Source organism: Dromiciops gliroides, chromosome 3 (assembly GCF_019393635.1).
Source record: "Dromiciops gliroides isolate mDroGli1 chromosome 3, mDroGli1.pri, whole genome shotgun sequence".
Classification (NCBI taxonomy): domain Eukaryota; kingdom Metazoa; phylum Chordata; class Mammalia; order Microbiotheria; family Microbiotheriidae; genus Dromiciops; species Dromiciops gliroides.
Window position 1 is genome coordinate 604,414,799 of NC_057863.1, and position 23,734 is coordinate 604,438,532.

Genomic DNA, 23,734 nt, shown 5'->3' on the forward strand with positions numbered 1-23,734 from the left:
TGTAAAACATTACCATATTAGTCATTTTGTAATGTATGGCTGAGAACAGTTAAGTCATTCACAGTTCTTCATCAAACAATATTGCCCTCCCTATGCACAGTGTTGTCCTGGTTCTGCTCACTTTACTATACATCAGTTCATATAAGTCTTTCCAGGCTTTCTGAATCATCTTGTTGGTCATTTCTTATAGCATAATAATAATTCAATCACCATCATATACCACAGCTTGTTTAAGCCATTCCCCAATTGGTGGGCATTCCTTTGATTTCTAATTCTTAGCCACCACAAAAAGAGCTGCTATTAATATTTTTGTACAAATGGGTCTTTTTCTCTTTTGGGGGATTTATTTCCAACCTTTGAAGAGGTAACACTTTTTATTTAGAGTTGCTCTTCAGGGGCAGCTAGGTGGTGCAGTGGATGGAGCACTGGCCCTGCATTCAGGAGGACCTGAGTTCAAATCCGGCCTCAGACACTTAATACTTACTAGCTTGTGTGACCCTGGGCAAGTCACTTAACCCCAATTGCCCCTCCAAAAAAAACCAAAACACACAATAGAGTTGCTCTTCCATCTGAGAACTCAGTTGAAGGTATCAGTTTCCTTGGCATCCTTGTTCTTTAGGCACTTAAGAATATGAAAAGGGGTGTTTTGTAACATTACTGCTTGGGTTCCTTGGCCTGGGGTTGTGAACATTTTTGCAGCAGAGAAAGCCCTCTGGGGTTGTTTAATATTACTAATATTAACTCTTCATTTATGTATTGCTCACATCCTCTTATATTAAATCCCTTTCCTGCTGCCAAAGAGTTTCTAGAGACTTTATCTTTGACTTTCTTCTCTCTTGCTATTCTCCCTTATTGATCTCATCCATACGTACAACATCCTTCACTTCTGAATCTTTTTTTTTTTTTTTTGTGAGGCAATGAGGGTTAAGTGACTTGCCCAGAGTCACACAGCTAGTAAGTGTCTAGTGTCTGAGGCTGGATTTGAACTCAGGTCCTCCTGAATCCAGGGCCAATGCTTTATCTACTGCACCACCTAGCTGCCCCCCACTTCTTAATCTTTGACTCCTGTTGCTCTGTCTTTGATCCTGACTTTTCCTCTGAGCCCCAGACTTTCATTCTTAACTGTCTTTTGTTTTTGTTTTTTTGTTTTTTGGTGGTGCAATTGGGGTTAAGTGACTTGCCCAGCTAGTAAGTGTCAAGTGTCTGAGGTCGGATTTGAACTCATGTCCTCCTGAATTCAAGGCCGGTGCTTTATCCACTGCGCCACCTAGCTGCCCTATCTTAACTGTCTTTTGAATGGCTTGATATCCATCTTCTACTAATACCTTAAACTCAACATATCCAAAGTGGAACTGATCTCCACCAACTTTCTCTTCTTCTTGTCTTCCCTGTCAGGTAATGAGATCACTAACCTTCCAGTCACCAAGGTTCACAGTGTTGGATTTGTCCCTCCTAACTCCTCCACTTCCCCCTCTTCCATACCTCCCACATGCATATCACCAGATTTTATAAATTCTGTCTTCAGAATGGTTCTCTTCCTTTCCCTCCTTTCCATTCTTATTTCTACTACTACCCTAGTTCAGATTGTCATTACCTGTTGTTTGAACTATTTCAGTAGCCTTGTAACTTTTACAGATATCCTTGACTTTCCTTCCTCTAGTCTTCCTTGTGTGCATGACCAGATCGATCATCCTAAACAAAACTATGACTTTGTTAATATCATGTTTATGTTTCTTCAAGGCTTCCTGTTGTCTATCAAGTAAAGCCCAAACTCTTTAACATGGGGGTTCATTTATCTAACACTTCCTTTCATGCACTCTGCTGTCATTATTATTATTGTCCAACCGTATTGCTTGTCCTTGACTTACTCTTTTATCTCTTTCCCATTTCCCCTTGGGGAAATTCTACCCATCTTTTAAGACCCAGTTCAATCGCCATTACTTCTATTAAGCTTTCCATAACCTCTACCCACTGAATCCCCCCAAATTTAGATACCACCATTTGTACATTTTCTCTGCCCCTGTAGTACATGATTTGTACCTCACTTGTGGCAACCATGGTATTCTACCTGTAATAGTTGTTTCCATGTCCTGTCTGTCATACTTGTAAACTATCTAGCGTAGGGGCTGTATCTGTACTTTGTATACCATGCCATGTTTAGCACATAGTAGGTACTCATTAAATGCTTTTTGAAATGTATAGAACGGATCTGTCTAATGTAAACAACTTGTTTGTTGTTTTTAATTTTTCTAGACCTTATGCACATATCCTTTCAGTCCCTGTATCGGAGACTGCTTACTCGGGCCAGACTCAGTACCAAACACTTCAGCAGTCCCAACCCTATGCTGTCTACCCTCAGGCAACCCAAACCTATGGACTACCTCCTTTTGGTAAGGCACATTATTTAAGTAATCTCTAGGGATATTGATCATAATCCTACAAACTTCCTTCCCAAAACAGCGGGCATGGCTGACATCAGAAGGACCAGAGATTGTTCTTTGTCTCATCTACATGTATGTTGGATGTCAGCAGTGTGCATGATACATGAGACTGAAAACTGTGCCTCAGAAATCCCTTTTGAGAGCCTCGTAAATCTCATGTCTAAGTCATTAGCTCTGTGGGAAAGGAGGAAAATAAAATTCACCCTTAGTTTCAGGTAAGGTCCTTGAGGGCTTAGACTGTGTTTGTTGAATTTATTTTGTGCGGAATATACTACTACCACCCACAGTGGGTACTTAAGAAATACTCTGGGAGGAGGTAAGTAATCAACTCTTTGCTGTTGCAACTAGGTAGACTAAAGTTCTTTGAAGTCCTTGCCCCCTCTGAGAATATTGTGCTGTATTTGACAGTAGTTTCCTGCTTTGGTTCTGACTCTTATCAAATGCTTATTCTCCTTAAGTCAAAGATATACTTCATGTGGAAAAAATGCAAACTTTCTGTAACAGTAATAATACCAGTAACATTTATGTGCATTTATTCTGTTCTTAAGCCGTGAAGCCATCTTTTACCAAAAGTTATTAGCAACTAAGGTCATTTCTAGATTTTTTTTTCAAAATGAGGTTTTTGCAGTGTGCTAATAAGGTTTCCATCTGCTTACCATTGATATGAAAAGCTGTATTTTTCTGACTGCCTGGTATTCACCAGACATCAAGAAACTATAGCAGTGGTAGCTGCCTTTGGCTTCCACTGGTGGTTTGGTTTTTTTGTTTGGTTGGGTTTTTTTAAGGCCACTTTGGCCTTTGTGTGGCAGTGGTAGAAAGCCCAGTTTTTATCACTCCCAGACTACATGTTATACCTTGATCTTGGCCAACTGAAGGAGTGGACCTAATGATTATGACAGTGTTTACTAGGTCAGTGAAGGCGTTCCAGAGTTTTTTCTTTTCTTTTTTTTTCCTTTCTTTTTTAAAAAAACTGTCTCATCCCCTGCTTACATTGTTATCCATGCCTATCAAGTTATCAGCCAATTCCCTTATTCAGATGTTTTGTCATATACTTGACCACCTAACCCTTCCAACTATGTAAGGCAGAGCCCATACAGACCTTATCCTCTGTGCTTCTTGTCCATGTTCTCCCATTCTTCCATAGAACTCTCTCCTGTGCACTGGGACACCTTCCAACATTCCATATGCTTACCAGGGTAGCACTCAGACTGTCCAGCTCCTCACTTCTCAATATGATACCAAGTGGACACCTGAATGTGAATGTTATAATTAAAGAGATTCATTAATTTTGCTTTATTTTTTAAATTAGAAGGAAATTTTGTAAAGTGTCGTTTTTAATGTATTTTGCTAGAAGCCTGTGTTTCTGTTGAGCATTTACGAAAGCATTAAATTACCATTGATAACAACATCTCTTAAAAATATTCTTTATGATCTATTTATCATATTTGTGAAAATTAAAAAGTAGAGAGAATCCCTGCATATACTGTCAAGGAAACCATCAAAACTAACCTTAATTTTGGTTAGATAAAATGGGGGCTGCAGTGGGGGGGTGGCTTTTCAACAGTGAGGAAAGCTGATATTTCAAAATATTTCAAAACTAGGCAGGAACAGTCTAATATCACCTCATCATTATTCATTTGATTTGACTTTAAGTAATGTGTGACTGACTGGGTTTAGGTTTGGGGTAGATTCTTGTTGGGAACATAACGTTTGGGAACAGGGGCCATAAGGTATAAGCATCGTTTGAAGAATCTGGGCATGTTAGGCCTAAAGAAGAGAAGTCTTAGAAGTCTGAGAGTGATAAGAAGTCCACTGTCAAGTGGCTTGCACACTCCTCTGTGGAAGAGGGATGAAACTTGTCTTTGGCTTTAGGAGTCAAAACTCAGCAATGGGGCAGGTTATGAAATAAGTAAATGTAGGTTTGTTTCTAGGAAAGGAAAACTCCCTGACTATAAAAACTGCCCCAAAGTGGAATGCCCATTGGGAATGCTGCTTCTTGAGATAGTGGGGACCCCTTCCTGGACATTTTCATGCAGTGGCTGAGAACCACTTTTCAGGGATGTTGTAGAGTGGCTTCTTGTTCAAGGCCTGGTTAGATTCTGTTGCTTCTGAGCTCCCTTCCTGACATTCTGTGATTTTCCCCAGTTGTACGTGACCATGGATGAGCAGATTGCCTAATCTAACTGAGCTTCTCTTTTCTCATCTGTAAATGGGTGATAATAAACTTCTATCTATCAGACAGAGCTGTTACAAGGAAATCCCTTTGCAAATCACAGGGATCTTCAGAAGTGTAAACTGCAGCTTAATTATTATGTAAATGTGCTGTCTGCTGGTTTTCTTATTATGATGAGACTTTTGTTTCTACACAGCTTTACAGGAGAATTTGTTTGAGGATGTTTATATAATTTTAAAGAAAGTGTTCACCCCCTTAAAAAAAGATGCCCTATTGGTCTCAATTCAGTCTCTCTTTGTTCTAGACATTCACAGGATTGTAAAAAAGACTCTGAAACATGGATAATGGCCAGAGGTATTTGGAAATGCCCCTATTATTGACCACCGTAGAGAATAATCATCTGTTTTCAGTGGTGGGTCTGAAATGGAGAAGCTTGGAGGTGGTGATTAGATGATCTCTTTGGAAGGAGATGAGAGGGGATGTCATCTCCTCTAATATGTGGGAGCAGGAGATAGATACGGGATGATGCTTTTCTGTTTCATATGAGAGATATTTGAAAAAAGGGGCCTGGTTTTTTTTTCATGTCCTTCGTGGTTGCTTACCTCCATTTTTTAATCAAATAATAGCTCACTATCAGATCTGCTGACTCAACAGAGACAAAGTGAGATCATCTGTCCCATGTTTTTCAGCAATGAAGTACTTTTCAGGTATTAACTAAACTAACCCTCACTAGGAATCTGGTTCAGTGCTGCTCATTACTGTGCGTGTGTGTGGTATGCATGTGTGTTTGTGTATGTACACACACATACATGTGAATGGAGGGTGGAGGGTTGATAGGAAGGACCACTGCTGCCGGGGAGCCCTGTAACTACCCATAACAAGCCTTGGTTTTCCAGGGAGCTTGTAGACATTGGTTTGAGGCTACCTAGGCTACGTTTTATCATGTTAGTGAGGAATGTACAAAATAAAGTCTTAGAGAATGGGAGGAAAGTGCCTGGAGACAGTATGGTGTTAGGGCATGGTGCAGAAGACCATGAGTTGGAAGGACCTAAGTTCTAATTCTGGGCCCTCCACTGTGTAAGTCACTCTGTCCTGCCCCTAGCCTCTGGTCTCCTCCTCTGTAAAATGAGGATATTGTACTAGATGATTTTGAAGATCTCTGGTCCTCATATTCACATATGAGGACCAGAGATCTTCAAAATCATCTAGTACATATTGCCATGGGGAGGTTGAACCTTATTAAAAGAGAGTCAGATGACTAGTATACAGAGTGATAGAATGTCATAATAACCAAAGGCGGCAGTGGAGCCAGAGAGAGGATCTGGGGCATCCCCTAAACATTTCAGAAAAGCATTGCTTTGCCCTGGCGTAGGGGAGCTCTTCCAGTCTACCTTAGGGGTGCTTTTCTTTGGCCTTCCCAAATAAATGAACTCAGAGAATCATCAAGGAAGAATAGAATTTGAACTCACTTGCTATTTTCCTCATCACTTGGACACAACAGCTACTACACCTTCATTGTTTTCCTCATTGAAATTTCCACAGCTTCATTTACTTCTAAAAGTTGTATTAAACAAATCTGACAACCAGCTTTCAAAAATAGCAGTGAAACATCTGGCCAGCTGAAGGAGTGCCAATCCTCGGACTTAAAGAATTAAGTTTATTGTACTGTTAGTGAATCCTCTTTGGTTTAGGGGTACATAGACTAAATTAATACTGAAATTTAAGGGAAGGGAAGAGAATAAGCATTTTTCTAGTGCCTACTATGTGCCAGGCACTGTTTTAAGTGCTTTACAGATATTATCTCATTTGATCCTCACAACAACCCTGCAAAGTGAGTCCCAGTTTTATGCTTGGGGTAACCGAGGCAGACAGAGGTTAAGTCACTTGCCCAGCTAGTGTCTTGAGAGTCCTGGTGCTCTATCCACTGGGCCACCTTGTTGCCTCTCTAGTGTGACCTTGACACTGATTTCATGTTTCTTATGCACAAACCTGCTCTGAACTACATCTTGGGATACTAATGACTCTTCAGGCAAACTTAGCCACCACCACCCCCCCCCCAAAAAAAAATTAAGAAAGAAGCATCCAAGCCAATGAGCACTAGAAAGAGTAGTCACAAAACTCATGGCCAGCAGCTGATTGGCCAGCCAGTGATGACCCTTAGCAGCTTTTCTACCCTTTTTGAAAGAAACAGTTCTTGATCTGGTGTTCTAGACTACAGGTTACTTCAGTATTTCAAATGATCTGTGATTTTATCTGTTAGCATTCCCCAGTCTGACACAAGGCATAGCCCCTCCATACCTTGGTTGATGATCTCCCATGAGTTTCTGTGACCATCAGCTATGGCTGACCAACTTGGGGTAAAAAACCCACAGAAATACAGTCATTACTAAGCCTTTACTCAGAGCCTTTCCGGCTTGGTAGGAGCTTATTATACTCGATTGACCTAGTCTTTTGAGATTCCATGGTCACCTCCACTCCTTACTGAGGCTTTTGGAGGATTATGTTGGAGAATGGGACTTGTAACAGCTGTTACAAATGAAGAGATGAAAGAAGCAGATACACAAGTGTAAAACATACAATATTCTAGAGCTGGCGAGTGGAGGAGCAGGCAATTTTATACGTGCAGCAGCCCCTGAGACTATCACTTTATTACAGGACAGTCATTGTTCATGTGCACTGGAAGGGGCTTAATTCTATTCAAGGTACTTTTTAAGAAGGCCCAGGGATATAGAGATATATACTTATTTATATTTATATTTGATGTATTTTAAAAAGATATCCACCCAAAGTGGGTAAAAGATGGATTTTTTTAAAAAATTTGTCTAAAGGAGTAAGTGATTTTTGTAGAAACCTGACACTTATGTGGATCCCCTTGGGCAGTGACCAATAAATGAAGTATCCTTGGTAACTGAGATGAAAACATTTTCCTGTGGAGAGGCCAGCATGAAGTCCAGAATAATTAGGGCCTAACAGCCTCTCTGGATCACGGAGCTAGATGCCATCTTGGCCTTCATTTCACTGCTGAAAGTTGGTGAATTTCCCCAGAGCGTTGAAATGAGCCTGTGTGACTCATTGAGGCCATTGGCTTCAGCAAGATAATGTCTTGTCTTTGTTCTTTCTTGCCTCGTTCTAATACTATGTACATTTATTTGTTAGTTGAATATAACTAACTTTAGGAGGATCAACAATTTTCTCTTACAAGCAGCTTTAACTCTTTTCTATGACGTAGAACAACTGGCTGACGTTTTCAGGCAACAGACATGCCTTTGGTCCTGGTATTTCGTTTGTAATTGGTCCAATTTATCTGATTCAGGTGCATTGTGGCCAGGTATGAAACCTGAAAGTGGTTTAATTCAGACTCCAGCTCCAAGTCAACACAGTGTTCTTACCTGCACTACAGGGCTAACCACAGGCCAGCCAAGCCCAGCACATTACTCTTATCCCATTCAAGGTAAAGAGGCATGGTTTTGTTGTTTTTGTTTTGTTTTGTTTTTACGTCTTCATATTTCTCCCGATGGTCGGGGAAGCTCTGCCTCCCTAAACAGAAGGGTTGCGATGTGAATTTGTGCATGCATTCTGTGTTTGGTGAGCCAAGGCAGACACCAGCCCTGCCCACCCAAATAGCACTGTAGCTTAGCTCTTGGAATGTCAGTTGTACCATGCATCCTGCTTTTGGGCTTATGAGCTGCCACAGTAGAGCTAAAAGCATGCTTGTGTGCATGTTAGTGTGGAGAAAGGCTAAAAACCAGGGTCTTAGCAGTGCTGCAAGCTAGTGTGGAGAGTGTACTTTGTGATCTGGAACTTGGAGAGGTTGTTGGTATGAAAGGTTTCCCTGGGAAGACATGAGGTGTGGAATGTCTTGTGGTTTATAACCAGGATTGTGCTGGTATGTGTTTAACAACCATCTCCCTGTGGGGGAAATACTGTGTGCACGACAAATTTTACATTCAATCTGCATTGTTAACATGCCCTAATTGGTAGTATTTGCCAATTTCTGAACTGTAAATGCTCTAACTGAAACATGTCGAAGTGGCTCTTGCCAGCCAGGGTGAGCTGGCTCCGGCACACTGTTCTTTATAATCACTTCCTCTGTAGTCCATCACACAGATTGCTTTGTGCCCATGTTCCAGCGAGAGGATTGTGGCAGCTCAGTTTAGCAGGAGAGGATGGCAAATGAGGAGTTGGGAAACCAGGCTCAGTCATTCCCTAGCTTTGTGCCTCCCTGGGCCTCAGTGTCATCCTGTGTAAAGATGAAGATTCTGTGAGTTCCATGCACCAGGATTTGCCTGAGAATGTCATCAGAGCACCTACCTGTTTTAGGGCACATCTACCTCAGACTCTCAACAGGTCACTCCCCTCCTCCTGCCATGGCTCCCTACTGCCTCTGGGTTGCTTCTCTGTGTTCAAGTTTTATAAGGACTAGAAAGGAAGTCCACCACAATGCTCAGCCTCAGCCCTGTGGGAGGAGCACTGCTCAGCTCAGGCTTCGACTTTGCTCCTTTGGCTTGAAGGGAGAAGGAAGAGTGGTCAGGAAATTAGGGAAGGCTAGTTCAGAGCCCCTCCATAGGAGAGGCTCTTTTCCAAGAGCCTCTATTTACTAGATCTTTGTAGATGCTGATTTGGTGCTGAATGGTGAGTAAGGAACCTGCTGTGCCTTCTCTCATCCACTTCTGTTGACTTTTATCTTGCAAACTGAAATCCATCTAGCTCTTAAATTGGGGAGCTAACTCCTAGATCTAAAACAAATATGTTGATCCCTAGCACAGCTAAACTTTTTGTTCTGATGCCCAAGAAATGTTTTCCAGTTTATGCTTTATTTCTTCACTACCCTGATTTACTCCCATAATTTCTTAAAGAAAAAAAAAAGAAATCAAAACAAAACTCCATCAGATTTATTAGGGCAGAAGATGGAGGAAATAAAAGGGATTGTAAAATTAATGGCAGATCATGGAATATGACAAAGACCATCTGTCGTTTGAGGATTAACTTAGCTAAGTTACGAGGGATTCATCATCATATTGACCTATAGGATGATTAATTGTGGGTTTTAGCCACATCTCTCTGACAGTCAATCCAGGTGGTTAGATGAGTAGCAATCTACGTTGGTGGAGGATATACTCCCTCCCAAAGAAATCAAACATCACTGAACTAAGGAGAAGCATATGTTGATGATACACCTTCTTTACTTTTAGAAGATTTTACATTGAGAGATTGAACAGGATAATATTACATTAATTTGGCCTAGTGCAGTTTTGTACAAAATGCACTTAATTTCTAATATCCCTAATTTGCCCCAGATGAGCAGGAAGTAAATTAGTTCTGTGCAGCAGAATTTATCAGTTATATCAGGCTGGTACTCTGATTCATCTTCCACACAGCTACTGAAGTGATTCCTCCCTCCCTCCCTCCCCTCTCTCTCTCCCCTCCTTTTTCTCCTGTGGCTCACTGTTGCTGTTTGCTTGCTCTCCTACTCTTCTGTTTGCCTTTTAATGCCCACACCAGTCTCTGGTTTCCTTCAAAACTCAACTCGATCCCCAGCATTCTATATGAGACCTTTCCTAATCCCATCCCTCTCTCCAGCTACCCAGACTCTTCCCTCAAAAATCCCTTGTATTATTTTGTATATTTTGGTTGTCCCCACAGTGGGATAATAAGCTTCTTAAAGAAAGGGATTGTGTCCTTTTAGTCAGTGTATCTCCATCATCCTAGTATAGTGGCTGGCACAGAATGGGTGACTGATAAATGCTTGTTGACTGATTAAGTTTGGGGGCCCATTCAGTCTTTGCCTTCCCGCTTTGTTGGAGGGAATTAACATCTTACCTCTCTGAACCAATACACTAAAGACTGTTCCTTCTTGCTCCTGAAGTTAACCCTTGGGGAATAGTAACTTTTCTTATCCTTACGAATGCCCCAAACATTCCACTCAGCTTGTCCCTCCACTACTTGTTTGTCATATGTTCTTATAACTAAGGGAGTCCCTCGACCAAACTATTTTTAGGGAATGGCTCTCATTTCTGTCATACAGTGTGACCAACCATGCCAGGGATTTCTTTTTTCACTGAGATTTCACCTTCTTCCCTGGGATAAGACCCATGATTTCGTGGAATGTTGTTGTTGATTAAGCCTAAGCTATTGTCTCTGTCCATTGAAATTTGCTAGTTGGGAAAAGTTGCCTGTTACTGTGGGAACTCCCTCTTGGAGAAATAAGTTGTCATTCACTTCTCCAAAATTTCACTCATCTTTGTACACCCAGAACATGGAGGGTGTTCTGCTACATCTGTGATTTGTGGAAGCTTAGACCATGTAGAATTCCTCCCATTCCTAACCCACCATCTCTTTAATTTTCAGGATGACTAGCAAAGTATTTTGGGGGGACATGGCTATTTAGTGGTGATATTTATGGAACATAATTATTGAGGTTAAAGTTTTATATGTATTTGTTTAATTGCTGATGCTGGTCATATCCCTGCTCTGCCATGAGGCACAGGTGATTTCACTTCCCTCTTTCTGTACCTCAGTTTCCTAATTTATAAAATTAAGGACCTAGCCTCTTGTTCCTTTAACTAATGAGATCCAAGGATCATTGGCCTGGAGCTGGGAGGAACTTTACACGTTATCTAATTGAACCCCCTCATTTTGCAGATGAGATAAAGTGACTTGCTCAGAGTCCATTTAATAGCAGGATCTGGATTCAAATCCATATCCTTTGACCCCAGGATTGGCACCCCTTCCACAATACTAAGCTTATCCTTTTACTTCTAAAGTTCCATGATTCTGTGCATAGAAAAGCTATTGAATATCACTAACTTCCTACCAGGCCCCTGTATTTTATTAGACAAACTTTGTCCCTGCTGTGGTAGCCAGAAACTCATTCTAAACTACAAGGCAATCTCATGAATTTGATACTACCTGACTACCTGGCTTAACCTGCACTTAACTTATCCGTCCGTTAGCTGGGGAACAGAAATAGAAAACATGAGCACCTGTCAAGATACTTGTAGTTGCATGTGTCCTTTCCATTCCCCCCTTTGATTTCATGACCTGCAAACCACCGAATAGATGAGGATAGACAAGCTAGGTGAGTGGCCTTTCCTTGCTACATTCCATCTTGTGTTCTTGTTTCTCTGTTCTCATGTAGCCGTGAAACAGAATAGCTGTAATTAGGCCCTTAATAGGGATGGCAGGCCTGCTTCTTGTTGGCATTGCCTTGTCTGAGATGCTGTTGTCAAGGCCCAATGAGATGTGAGGTCACTTTGAAGGAAGGCATTAGATGGTTCAGGTCTAAGCCTGTTCATCTCCATTTACAAGGGAAAAAATGGTGAACTAACGTAAGAGATGTATGGTCGGACCCACAGCCATATAGTCACGCTCATACAGAACTGTGGCCTACATTGGATCCCAGTAACCAAAGCAGGGAAGCACAATTGAAAACATTTGGATAAAGATTACTGCAGGGAGAAATGAATTTTACGGTGGCCTGGTGCTACAGATCGTCAGGATATAAAGAAAAAATAGATGAGGCATTAGGCAGGCTTTCTGAATCAGGAGACTATATCATGTAAGATCAGAGAAAGTTAACCATAAAAGAGAAAATGTTGGGGTGAGGAGTAGATAGTATTCAAGATTTTGAATGGCTATCTTAAGTTAAGGGGTGGGGTGGGGAAATAAACTTGTTTTACTTGAGCCTAAGAAAAGATATAGGAGCAAATGGCAAAACTTGTAGAGAGGAAGATCAAAGGTTAATGTAAGGAAAAACTTTCTAGCATTTAAAGTTACCTATACCTCAGGGACTTGTTCAAATCCAAGCCACAGATGTTTACTAGCTGTGTGACCCTAGGCAAGTCACTTAACCCTCATTGCCCTGCCAAAAAAAAAAAAAGAGCCGGAGAAGGAAATGGCAAAACCCTCTGCCAAGAAAACCCAAAATGTCAGTGAAGGGGCTCCAGGAACTGATGCTTAGCGGGTCTAAACACCCCCGTTCTCCCCTCCCATCCTCAGCACTGTGGAGGATTCATGAGAGTGACTTCATCATGTGACCTTTGGCAAGTCACATTCTTTGTGTCAGTAAACGGGGGGGGGGGGGGGGGGGGGTTACTGTCTAATATTATTTACCCGTCTGACTGGAATCTTGTTAACATTCATTCACTTAACCATTTATTCAGGCGATCATGCTGCCTTCTTTGTAGGGCACCTTAGGGACAGAGTTGGACACTGATGGATTCTTCCTTTTGAATGGTTGAGGTTTTTGTTACCTCTTCATCTACCCTGTTGGTTCTTGACAATTACAATGACTAACGAAAAGTGGGCCTCAACTATTTTAATTCTCCTGATGATGAAGCCTTTTTGGTGTGTGTAACACTTGTGAACTGGCACTCATTGTGATCCTTTCTATGAATAAGAGGGAGGAAAGATCCAAGTTAGCATCTCCAAGGTGCAGAGTCATAACCTGGGAAGCACCATGGAGGTGAGCTATAGGCAGATACCAGGTTACCTTGGCTCTCCTCTTCTCCACATCTGCCCTTGGAGCCGTGCTGAGGTCTCTGGAGACCCTTCATTTCAGTTAGTTCCCAACCCAAAGGACCTTGGGGGACTTAATTTATGCATTAGTGTAGACAGTGAAGAGGATTTCTTGGCATATGTCAGCATGTCTCAGTAGCTTGCACTAGACTGTCCTTCTTGGGACCAGAAAAAGTCGTTTTCTGCATTTCTCTGGGTTTATTGGCAAGTTCCTTCATACCGGTCAGGGTAGGTGTTGCCTTCTTTCTAGATCCCACCCTGGGGCCATGCTTGATGGGAGTCCACCTCTTCCTGCCCCATTGCACTCCAGTCATTTTGCCCTCCACTGTCTCCTCTCTCCTGTCCTGTTTTCTTGGGCTGAGAAACAGGAAATGAATCAATAATACCATTCCTAGAAAAGGTGTGTGTCAGTTCATTGTCAAGTGCCAGCTCTATGAATAAAGAAACCAAAACATCCAGCCCCCATTACCACTCCCCCATTTGTGTTTTATCCTATTGGAATGTAAGCTCCTTGTGGGTAGGAACTTTTGTTTTTCATATTGTATTCTTGCTGTTGCTATCTCTATTGTAGTCTTGGCTTATCACTTTGCTTAGTCCATAGTAAGCATTTATTAAATGGTTTTTTATTCACTTATTCATTCTTTCATTGTCTGTCAAACAAAATAGATTCTAATAATCAGGTTTAAGACATTATCTTAAGTTATTCCAACAGAGATTTATTAAGGGCTTATTACATGCAAGGAAGATAATGTGTCTTAAAGGGACTTAGAAGGTCAGTGCCTGTCCACAGTAATTATTTCACTCCAGGAATTCCAGGATTTGGGGATCATGGAGCCAAACAGCCCATACACGTGGATTTATCATAGAGATTTTGTGAGTTTCTATTGACTTCCCTCAGCAGGTCATATTACAGATGATTCATTCTCCAGCAGCCAGAGATGATGCGCTGGGGTCACGGGGTTACATGTGTGTCTAACTTGTGCCATTGTTCTCATGAGGATACATTGTGTGTGCTGCCTTAGGAACTTGAGAACTTGAGTTTTAAGTAGTGAGCTTCCCAAGCCAGGGACAGTTGAGGGGTCTTCTGTTTATAACTAGATGTCTGGTCCGGTTTGGGGAACTTTGATCCTGATAGTATGGGACCCACTGCCGCCTTCTTGGCCAAAGTGTGTGTAGCCTGCGCCCTGTTGCCCTACACACTTAATGCATTTGCAGCCTCTTCTGGACTTTCAGAGCTGCGAGATCGTATGCTAATATCTTTTGACACTCTGAATCTTGCAGCTTCAAGTACCAATGCCAGCCTGATCTCCTCTTCATCCACAATTGCCAATATTCCAGCATCAGCAGTTGCCAGCATCTCAAACCAGGTAATTGGCTCTCTCCATTCCTATTCGCTAATCCAGGTTACCTTTCTTCTCCAATCCTTCTTTCCCTTCTGCCTTCAGATGTACACTTATTCCCACTCCCAGCCCCAAGTCTTGGAGACATCCCTCCTACCCCCCAATCGCCTGTAATTGAATAGCTATGGAGCGCGTCCCTGATTGTCAGCAGCTCCAAGGCCCTGCTGTCCCCTCCCTGCTCATCCACCCTCACAGAGCCGCCTCCTTTATCTCTCCTTCCTTCCCCAGACAGATTTAGCATGTCACACTCTCTAGTCCCCTTGGCCTTAGTCCCCCGATCCACTTGGCAGTTCACATGGATATCAGTCCTTATTCTTCTTACTTTCTCTGCAGCATTGGATGCTGTTGCCCCTGGCCCTCCCCTGCCACTCATTCTATCTTGAAATGCCTCCCTCCATGTATGTGACCTGTTTTGCCCTTATTCTTTTCCTACATTTTTGAATGTGCCCTTTTTCCCCATTACTGGTTCCTCATCGCCTTCTTAGACTCTGAGTTCAGAGCTTCATTCTTGGGCCTCTCTGCCCTTGTGTTCTTGTAGATGCCAGGCACTTGGCATTCAAAGATGAATATGAAATGGTGCCTGCTCTCCAGGAGCTTCTGTTCTATTAAGGAAGATAGCATGCACATTTCATGTGAAATGAATGCAAAATAAAGCCAAGATAGTTTGGGCAGGAATGGGCACCAGCAGTCGAGGAAGGCCATCGGAAAAGGCCTCATCTTCCTTTACCCCCACAGCTCTCCCTTCTGTACAAAAGCCTGCCACCAGGCCCCTTCCCCTCCCCATATCTCTAGTTTTTACCTTTCTCCTGGCCTCGAGTAAGTTAGTAAACATGAATTTAGCTCCTTCTATGTGCTAGACATTGAGCTAAGGACTGAGGATGCAGAGGAAGGTCACAGACGGCCCCTGCTCCCAAGGACCTCCCAGTCCTTGCCACAGACAACAACGGTGAACAAGCATGCTATCTAAGGAACAGCTGGGGATGGTGCACAGAGGGAAGGCCCGAGCATAAGGGAGAGCAGGAAGGGCTTCCCCTAGAAGGCAGGATTTGAGCCGAGACTTAAAGACAGCCAGAAGGCAGAGGTGAGGAGGAAAATGCAGGCCAGGTATGGGGGACAGCCAGAGCAACAGCTGGGGGCCATGGCATTTACCAGTTGCTTCTTAGAGCAGCCTCTTCATCTCTCCTGCTCCACCAACCACCTGCACCGTTCTTCTCTGACTTGCTGGCGTCCCAGACCAGAGTCCTCCTCTCAGGCCCAGGCCTGAGCTCTGTTCGTTGTGTCCTCCTCCACTCCTGATGCCTCTGCCTGCCCCTGGCTGAGCACCTCCAGCATGGAGTACACGGTAGGGCATTGCTGGGTCAGGATTCAAAAAGGCGTTGGTGCAGACACCCCCTCAGACCTTTGCTAGCTTGGGACCCCAAGCCAGTCCCTGAGTCCCTCCAGGCCTCAGTTTCCCCATCTGATCTCTCTCTGTTCTCATCATTTCTGTACACACTAGTGGGAAAATCTTGTGAAAGCACTGCTCCCATTGTATCTCTCCCTTCCACTGTCTGCAGGATCAGGCACAGACCCCTCAAGCACTAAAGGCCTCCCAGAGGCCAGCCCCCAACCGGCTTTTCCAGCCCCTGACGGGCCCTTGGTACATAATGCCGGCTTATCTGCTTACTTTCCAGAAGGGAACCAAGTGAGCGTTCCTCTTCAGTTTCTGGGCCCACACGTTTGCTCATGATCATCCTACCCCACGTCCTCCTCTCTGTACATCCTTCCTTGTCTAAGGCCCAGCTCAAGTTTGATTGCTTCTCTGAAGCCTTCCTGGGCCATTCTGAACCACCATGATACTTTCCCTTCCTCGCACATGCTGATGGCCCTTACTGTTTATGTATTGTCTTGTGTTGTTCACTTTCTTCTCTGTGTCAACTAGCCTGGGGGGGGATAAGGAGGGGTTGTGTCTTTATGTGATTGTCCCCCTGCCCCACATCCCTTGCCCGGTGATTTGTTGTTAATGGTTCTCTTCTCTGTTAGCCACATAGCTGCTTATCTGACACTGACAGGAGTGTCTGTAGAATTGTAGAAAACATTGAGGTTGAGTATTCCCACAGTAACTGGCATTATTAAAGCTACTTTTCAGACATTATTTACCCACACAGTTCCTCTGAAGAGTATCATTTTAAAATGGAGAGCCTGAAGTGAATGTTGTCTGTCCCTTCCTAATTCCCTTTTCTGGTCTCCAGGACTATCCTACATACACCATCCTTGGCCAGAGTCAGTACCAGGCATGCTACCCCAGCTCCAGCTTTGGGGTCACAGGCCAAAGCCACAGTGACACTGAGAACCCCACGTTAGCAGCATCCACATACCAGACCGAGAAGCCCAATGTCATGGTGCCTGCACCAGCAGCACAGAGACTTCCCTCTGGTGAGTAAGCCTGGTCACTCCTTTTAACAGGTATTTCCTAATAACCGAAGGGACCTTTTATTTAGCCGGTATTAAGACAACGTCACGGCTTGACTGTCTTCCCTGGATGAGGTACATTGGAACGTCATCTTTCTCCTTGATATTGTGAGCCAGTGATCCAAGTGGACCAGATGAATGTAAGCCCCAGTTCTTGGAGCCTTTGTCAGCAAGTGCTCTTTCCCCCTGCTCCCTTGCCATGGTCACACGGTATTGCCAGACCCTGGAGGCAGCTGCAGCATCCTCCTGTGTATGCTCAAGGTTGCGTGAGCCTGTGTCTGTGTGAGGGCTCCCTGGGCACCTGCTGGTCCTATGCTGCTGCAGAATGTCTGGGCACTTTTCTAACCAGTACATTGGGTAAGAAATGTGGCTGGAGCCTCATGATGTGGAACTGACCTAAGCTGATTTTCTGGAGGAGAAGATGGCTTAAGGAGGACATCCTAGCTGTCTTCAGGGATCTAAAGAGCTATCCCATTGGAGAAGGCTCAGCCTTATTCTCTTGGCTCCCAGAGCCAGAACCAGGAGCAGCAGGGACAGGGTGCAGGGAGGCCAGGAGGCTGGACGTCAGGAAAAACATGCCAGACAGTGGCCTGGCTGGCCCGGGTTCCCCTTCATGCCAGGCAGATTCTCAGGCAGAGGTAGAGGGCACTCTTGTTCAGATACAGATAGGAGGCTTAGGCAGGCAGCCTCAAAAGTTCCTGCTGTGTGCCAGCTGCTTGTAAATTAGGATATTCTTTGATTCATTGAGGACTTTAGACGTCAGCTTCTTTGCATTTTTGTGTGCACTTAGATGTGCATTTGTTCCTACTCTATCTTGAGGAAATGAGTGTTCGGTTTACCTATGCCTCATATAACTTGGAAGCAATTGCCTAAATTAGTGGTCCTGTTTCACACTCACACCTCAAGAATGTGAGGGTTAGGCCAAAGTGATATCATCTAATTTCACTTCCAAGTTCAGGAGCCCTAAGAAAAGGTAAGAATTTCTGCTGTGTAAAATTTTCAATTTTATTTTTCTGACCGAAAGACCATAGCTACAGGATTGGCAGGGACTTTAGATGTCATTTGGCCAGTTCCCTCATTTTATAGATTCAGAAACAGGGGCCCAAGGACAGGATTTGAACCCAAGACCTTTGATCCCAAACCCAACACCACTCAGAGTACCATGTTGCCCTGCTCACTAACTAGTTAGTGTTCTCACATTGTCGACACATCAAATGACATAAACCAGGTTGAGTGGCAAGGGACACGGGCTACACACAGCACTGTATAAAAAGCCTTGTGCGGATAGCAAATGCTGCTGGAAGCCCAAGAAGAGAGAGGGCTCTGTGCCCCCTGAGGAAAGGGCAGGACTTAGAGAAGCAGACTTGGGAGCAGGAGTGGCTGGAGCATCGAGGTGAGGCAGAAGTGTTTGATGCCAAAGCATAGCAAGAGGCCTGTGAATAGACCCATTTGGGAGTAGTGGAAGGTTTGTATCAGGGAGCACCAGGGATAGATGGGAATGAGATTGTCAAGGATCTTGGATGCCAGACAGAGGAGCGAGGATGGTATTCTGTACACAGAAGGCCCCACTGGAGAAATGTGAGCAAGAAGGCTGTGATGTGCAAAATGGTGATTGCACCTAATAAACAAATTCTAATCATTTCCTTGATGCCTGTTTGTTACTGAATACTACATCAGATTTCTGTCTCCAGTAGTGGACATATTATTAAAATCATCCTTTTATGTAGTTGAAGAAAACAGTGACCAATAAACATACATTTATAGCTATTTACACATAAAAATAATTTTCTCCATGTAAAAAGTCCATAACAGCTTATTAGGGATTCCTTTTCTGTCCTTTTCTCTCCTCTGTTCATCCTTTGTTATATGATGTAGATAGAGATTCCCCCCACCCCCATAATTTTAGTGTATATACTGTTTGCTTGTTTTTTTACCTTCATGTTACTTCATACAAGTCTCTATGTTCTTCATATCCTCTTATTTTCATTTGACTGGCACTGTAGTAAAACCTTTGATTAACATACAGTGGTTTATTTAGACATTCACCATCTGTTGGACATTTAGGTTGTTGCCAGTTCTCTGCAATTACAGACAGTGCTTCTGGTTATGTTTTTGAATAGACCATAATTTCCCCCTCCTTAGGGTGAGGCCTGTCTCGATTTTGTGTCTGTATCCCCCAGCAATCAGCGAAGTCCACAGCACATAGAGAGCCCTCAATAAAAGCTGTACCTTCATTTAGTGTATGTCTCCTTATCCTGACACTCAGAGTGGACATTCCAATAATGGGAACATGGGTGCTAGGGTTAGGGGTTTTGTTTCTTACTTTGAACTGCGAGACAGCCTTTCAAAGGATTCTGCTGCCTTGCAGTTCTGTTTGACATGTGACACTACCCCCAGCACTGATGGGAGTCTCTTTGCCCCTGTGATGGGCATGAGGTGGGACCGAAGATAGTGTGGTGTCACACCCATCAAGTCACCTTTCCTGGGACAGACTCTCCCAACTCTATTGCTGACATCTTTGAGTAGAGTTTACTGTATGTCTCTGTTTCTGTTATAGGAGACCCTTCCTCCAGCCCATCTTTGTCCCGGGGTACGCCAAGTAAGGACGCTGAAGAGCAATCTAGGAAAAACACGCCTGCCAAGAACCGGGGCAAGAGGAGAGCTGATGCTGCACCTGCCCCAGACAATGAGCTGGAAGTGTGTGAATCTCCTGCTCTTTGTCTCTTTAGTTTTCTTTGCTGTTCACTGACATCACCTGGCGCACGCGCGCGTGTGTGTGTGTGTGTGTGTGTGTGTGTGTGTGTGTGTGTGTGTGTGTGTGTGTGTGTGTGTGTGTGTGTGTGTGTGTTTTTTTTCTATGAGCTGTGTTTGAGTACTTAGCCAGACAAAGCAGAGCTTGGAGACCAGGGGAATACCAGGTCAGTGTTGGGTGGGAAGTTAAGAAGTTTAAGTAGGGCTCATCAGGTGATAAAATATAATGGAAAAGAGAAAACAAATTAATACATAAGGATATAAGAGATATGCAAAGCAGGGGCAGCTGGGTGGTGCAGTGGATAAAGCACCAGCCCTGGATTCAGGAGGACCTGAGTTCAAATCTGGCCTCAGACACTTGACACTTATTAGCTGTGTGACCCTGGGCGAGTCACTTAACCCTCGTTGCCCCACCCAAAAAAAGAGAGAGCTGCAAAGCCAAATGTCATATGAGTTCTGGTAGGAAGGAACATAGTGACTGAAGAGGAAGAGCATCAGGGAAGGCTTCGTGCAGGAGGTGACACATAAATGGAGTTTCAGAGATGGCCGGCCTCCTTCTAGAGGAAGAAGCAGTGTCTTGCCTGAATGCCCAAGGGGATTTCCCAAAGAGAGAGAGGAGGTGGCGTTTTTATCTTCGGCCATCTGACAGATAAGCCCAGTTGTGGGAGTTGTCTGGGACTGATTGCCAGATTACAGAAGCTGCTTATTATCTAGACCTCCTGTGCGGGGTTTCAGCCAGAGTGAGTGAATTAGGTTGTTTTGAGCCAGTGTCTTTGGGGTGACTGACGCTGTTACAGGGTTTTCATTTGCCTGCACCTTGCAGCCTATGTTCTGGTCATACAATGTGGGCACTGAGCTCTGGAGCAGCAGATGTAGAACCTCCTCTCCTGGCTTGGGTCTGCAGAGTTTAGTTCCAGCAATAAGGGAATGCTCCGTGATGCTTTTGGGGGGGGGGGCGCTAAATGATGTAAATGGTGCAGAGACCGCTAGACGAGGACTCACAGTACCGTGGCATCCTGGGGTCAGAGGCCATCAGGTCCAACCCCATCCTTTTCCAGAGGAGGAAACTGAGGTCCTAAGAAGTTCAGTGACTTCCCCAGGACCACACAGTCAGTAAGTGTCTGAGGTCAGAGTCAAGCCCAGCTCTCTTGACTCCCAGCCCTGAGCTCTCTCCACTGCACCACGTTGCCTCTCATCAGGCGTCCCACAAAATAACTATGTGATGTTAAGTAAGTCACCTCGAATCTGTGGGACCTCAGTTTCTACAGCTCCCAATTGAGAGGGTTTCAACTAGATTCTCAAGGGCCCTTCTTAGTCTAAAATTCTGTGTGTCCCCAAACTGCAGACTTATGTATCTGCTTTTCTCTCTCCTGATTTCTCTGCCCAGCGAGTGTTTCTCTGGGACTTGGATGAAACCATCATCATCTTCCATTCTCTTCTCACAGGATCCTATGCCCAGAAATATGGAAAGGTAAGTGTGAGCCGTTCTTTCCCGGCACTGTCCCTGCCCCCAAAGGAAAACACTCAGCTACACAGAAGCTGCTCAGCAGCCTAGATTGTTTTTGTTCGTTTTTATGAGCGTCCTTCAAGTTCAGATTTACTTCACATCTCAGCATGCTCACTGCTTTAAGCTAAGAACTCTGGAATGTTCCCTCTCTACTCTCTCCTCTTCACCCACTGTTTGCTGTTGCCTTTTAAGTAGTCAGGAAAGGAACAGGGGCTGAACAGCCCTGGTGGTGAAGATGGAAACACGAGACCAGGATTAAAATCTTGTCTCAGAATGTCCTGTGGAGTGAATGCCAAGCTCCAGGCTGGATGCAGCATGAAGTCAAAGATCAAAGCCAGGTGCCAGTGTTCTGACTTTTAGGATCCACTAGGCCCAGGCTGCTGATTCTGTTCAGTTAAACAACTGACAGGCAGGTAGGTGGGCCAGGGAACTAGAACTCCCAGAAATCTCTCCATAGGGAATCCCTTAGCTTCCATTCTGAATGCCCTGATTAAGCAGTGTGCTCAGTGGAAAGGAAAACGGATGTTTCTGGGCTTGTTTTGGCTTGGCATGGTGCTTTCCATACATTATCTCATTGGATCTTCACAGCTTTGTGTCTAAATGCTGGTTATTTATGTCAGTTTTACAGTTGAGGAAACTAAGCCTTAGAAAGGTTAAGTTACTTGCCCAGAGCCACACAGCTAACAAGTCTTATAAAGCAGATTGTGAACTCAGGTCTTCTAAACTCCAAGTTCTGTGCACTATTTACTGAGCTGCTTCTACCACCTTAGGGGTCAGGATAATACCTCTCCGAGGTATTTAGTTTCTTTGTCCACAATATGCAAATAATTGTAATTGCACTACCTACCTCACAGCCTTGTTAGAAGATCACATGAAATGAGGTCTGAAGATGTTTCACATACTGGGAAGTATTATATGAATGTGAGTTCTTATTACCATAGCCAAAAGAAAGCTGATTTCACAAGTGAAATTTAACAAAAAGGTAGACCAAGGCGTCTTTCCCCAAGCAAGATAGAATTTTATTCACAGGATATAAAGCCTGAGAATAAAATGGATCAATAGCTGTTTCAGTTTTCCTCCAAAGACCCTGAGCAAAAGGATAGTTCCCTTTTTATAGGTTTTGGGGAGCACAGAACAAAGAACAGAGCAGGGTGGGTGATTTCATGGGGTTGAGAACCACACAGTTGGTTATGTAGTTGAGCCATGGGAAACAATATGATGGGTTGGAAGTTGGAAATGAGGGGTTAGTAACAGCCCTCACCTCCCCTCCTGTAACCAAGCAAAGTTCATTGAGTCCACCTGCAAGATAGTGGCCCAGACTTCTTTGGATAAAAAAAACCAGGTGTCTTTGAAAGATAGCTTGGTGGTGTGAAGATATTAGGCCAGACTCCCTGATGGCAAGCCCTATCTCCCAAGGCTAGCAAAATTCCTTGAGGCAAGATAGAACAATGATATTAGCAAGAGAACTGGATTTCTTTTTTTTTGTTGTTTTTTTGGTGAGGCAATTGGGGTTAAGTGACTTGCCCAGGGTCACACAGCTAGTAAATGTCATGTGTCTGAGTCTGGATTTGAACTCAGGTACTCCTGAATCCAGGGCCAGTGCTCTATCAACTAGGTGCCCTGAGAACTGGATTTTCTAAACTTAGTCCATTACAGGCCAGTTGACTTCTGAACTAAGTTCAGAAGCAGAGAACCATGACTTAGTTACAGGACAAAATCAGTTAATTGAAAATAGAATCACTAAGAAAATGATAAGAGCTCAATTTCAATCTTCTCACTAACCTTATTAGAGCTATAATCAGCCATTTTGCTCCTGCAATAGAGACAAAATCAAAAGTATTAGTGAGAGATCTTGGACCTTGGAAACCAAGGTTCCATTATAGGGGAGACCTTTTCCCTGAGAGTGAAGGTAGATCCTGTGTCACTGAGGGCCTCTGTTTTCTGGAGAGACAGGAGGTGTGAGCCTAGTAAGGGTGCACTCACCTGGAATGGTTAAGTCTTCTTGCTAATTAGGTTCTAGGATAACATATTGCAGTGTGAAGAACGAATGCAAATACTGTTGGCAACCTCTCAAATGTAACACCCAGCAAAAAGCCACATCATCCCACCCTAGTTACATCTAACATCTTAATCTGTATGCTTATCTCTTGCACATCAGAGGGGTTAGGGACATGGCACCCTCTCAATCTGGAAAATCTGCATGAAATCTTTTGGCCCTCCCTTTGTACTGGAGAAGAAGCCTGAATTTTTTTCTTTTTCTTTTCTGGGGTGTACCTTATAGTAAAATTTGGGTTGATATTATACAGTACTATACATATATTTTATGCATTTCTGAGTTTCTAAACTTTTTCTGTGTTGTCTGCTGGCCTATGGTCTGTGTCGGCTGTGATTTCCACAAAACTCTACCAAAATGCCCATTTAATTATTATTATTTGGGGGGGGGACAATGAGGGTTAAGTAACTTGCCCAGGGTCACAAAACTAGTAAGTGTCAC

At 43.7% G+C, this 23,734-nt stretch overlaps 1 protein-coding gene across 2 annotated transcripts in view; it reads left to right on the plus strand.

Moving 5' to 3' along the window:
• EYA3 (EYA transcriptional coactivator and phosphatase 3) overlaps positions 1-23,734 on the plus strand; it is a 111,829-nt gene that overhangs the window by 68,846 nt on the left and 19,249 nt on the right. Inside the window, exons 6-11 of one of the 2 annotated variants that reach the window (XM_043994930.1) lie at positions 2,254-2,390; positions 7,928-8,065; positions 14,413-14,498; positions 16,763-16,946; positions 19,540-19,679; positions 21,121-21,204. In XM_043994930.1, the coding sequence (XP_043850865.1) occupies positions 2,254-2,390; positions 7,928-8,065; positions 14,413-14,498; positions 16,763-16,946; positions 19,540-19,679; positions 21,121-21,204 (769 nt within the window). The remainder of the gene's footprint in view (positions 1-2,253; positions 2,391-7,927; positions 8,066-14,412; positions 14,499-16,762; positions 16,947-19,539; positions 19,680-21,120; positions 21,205-23,734) is intronic. The other variant, XM_043994931.1, reaches the window with a different exon arrangement.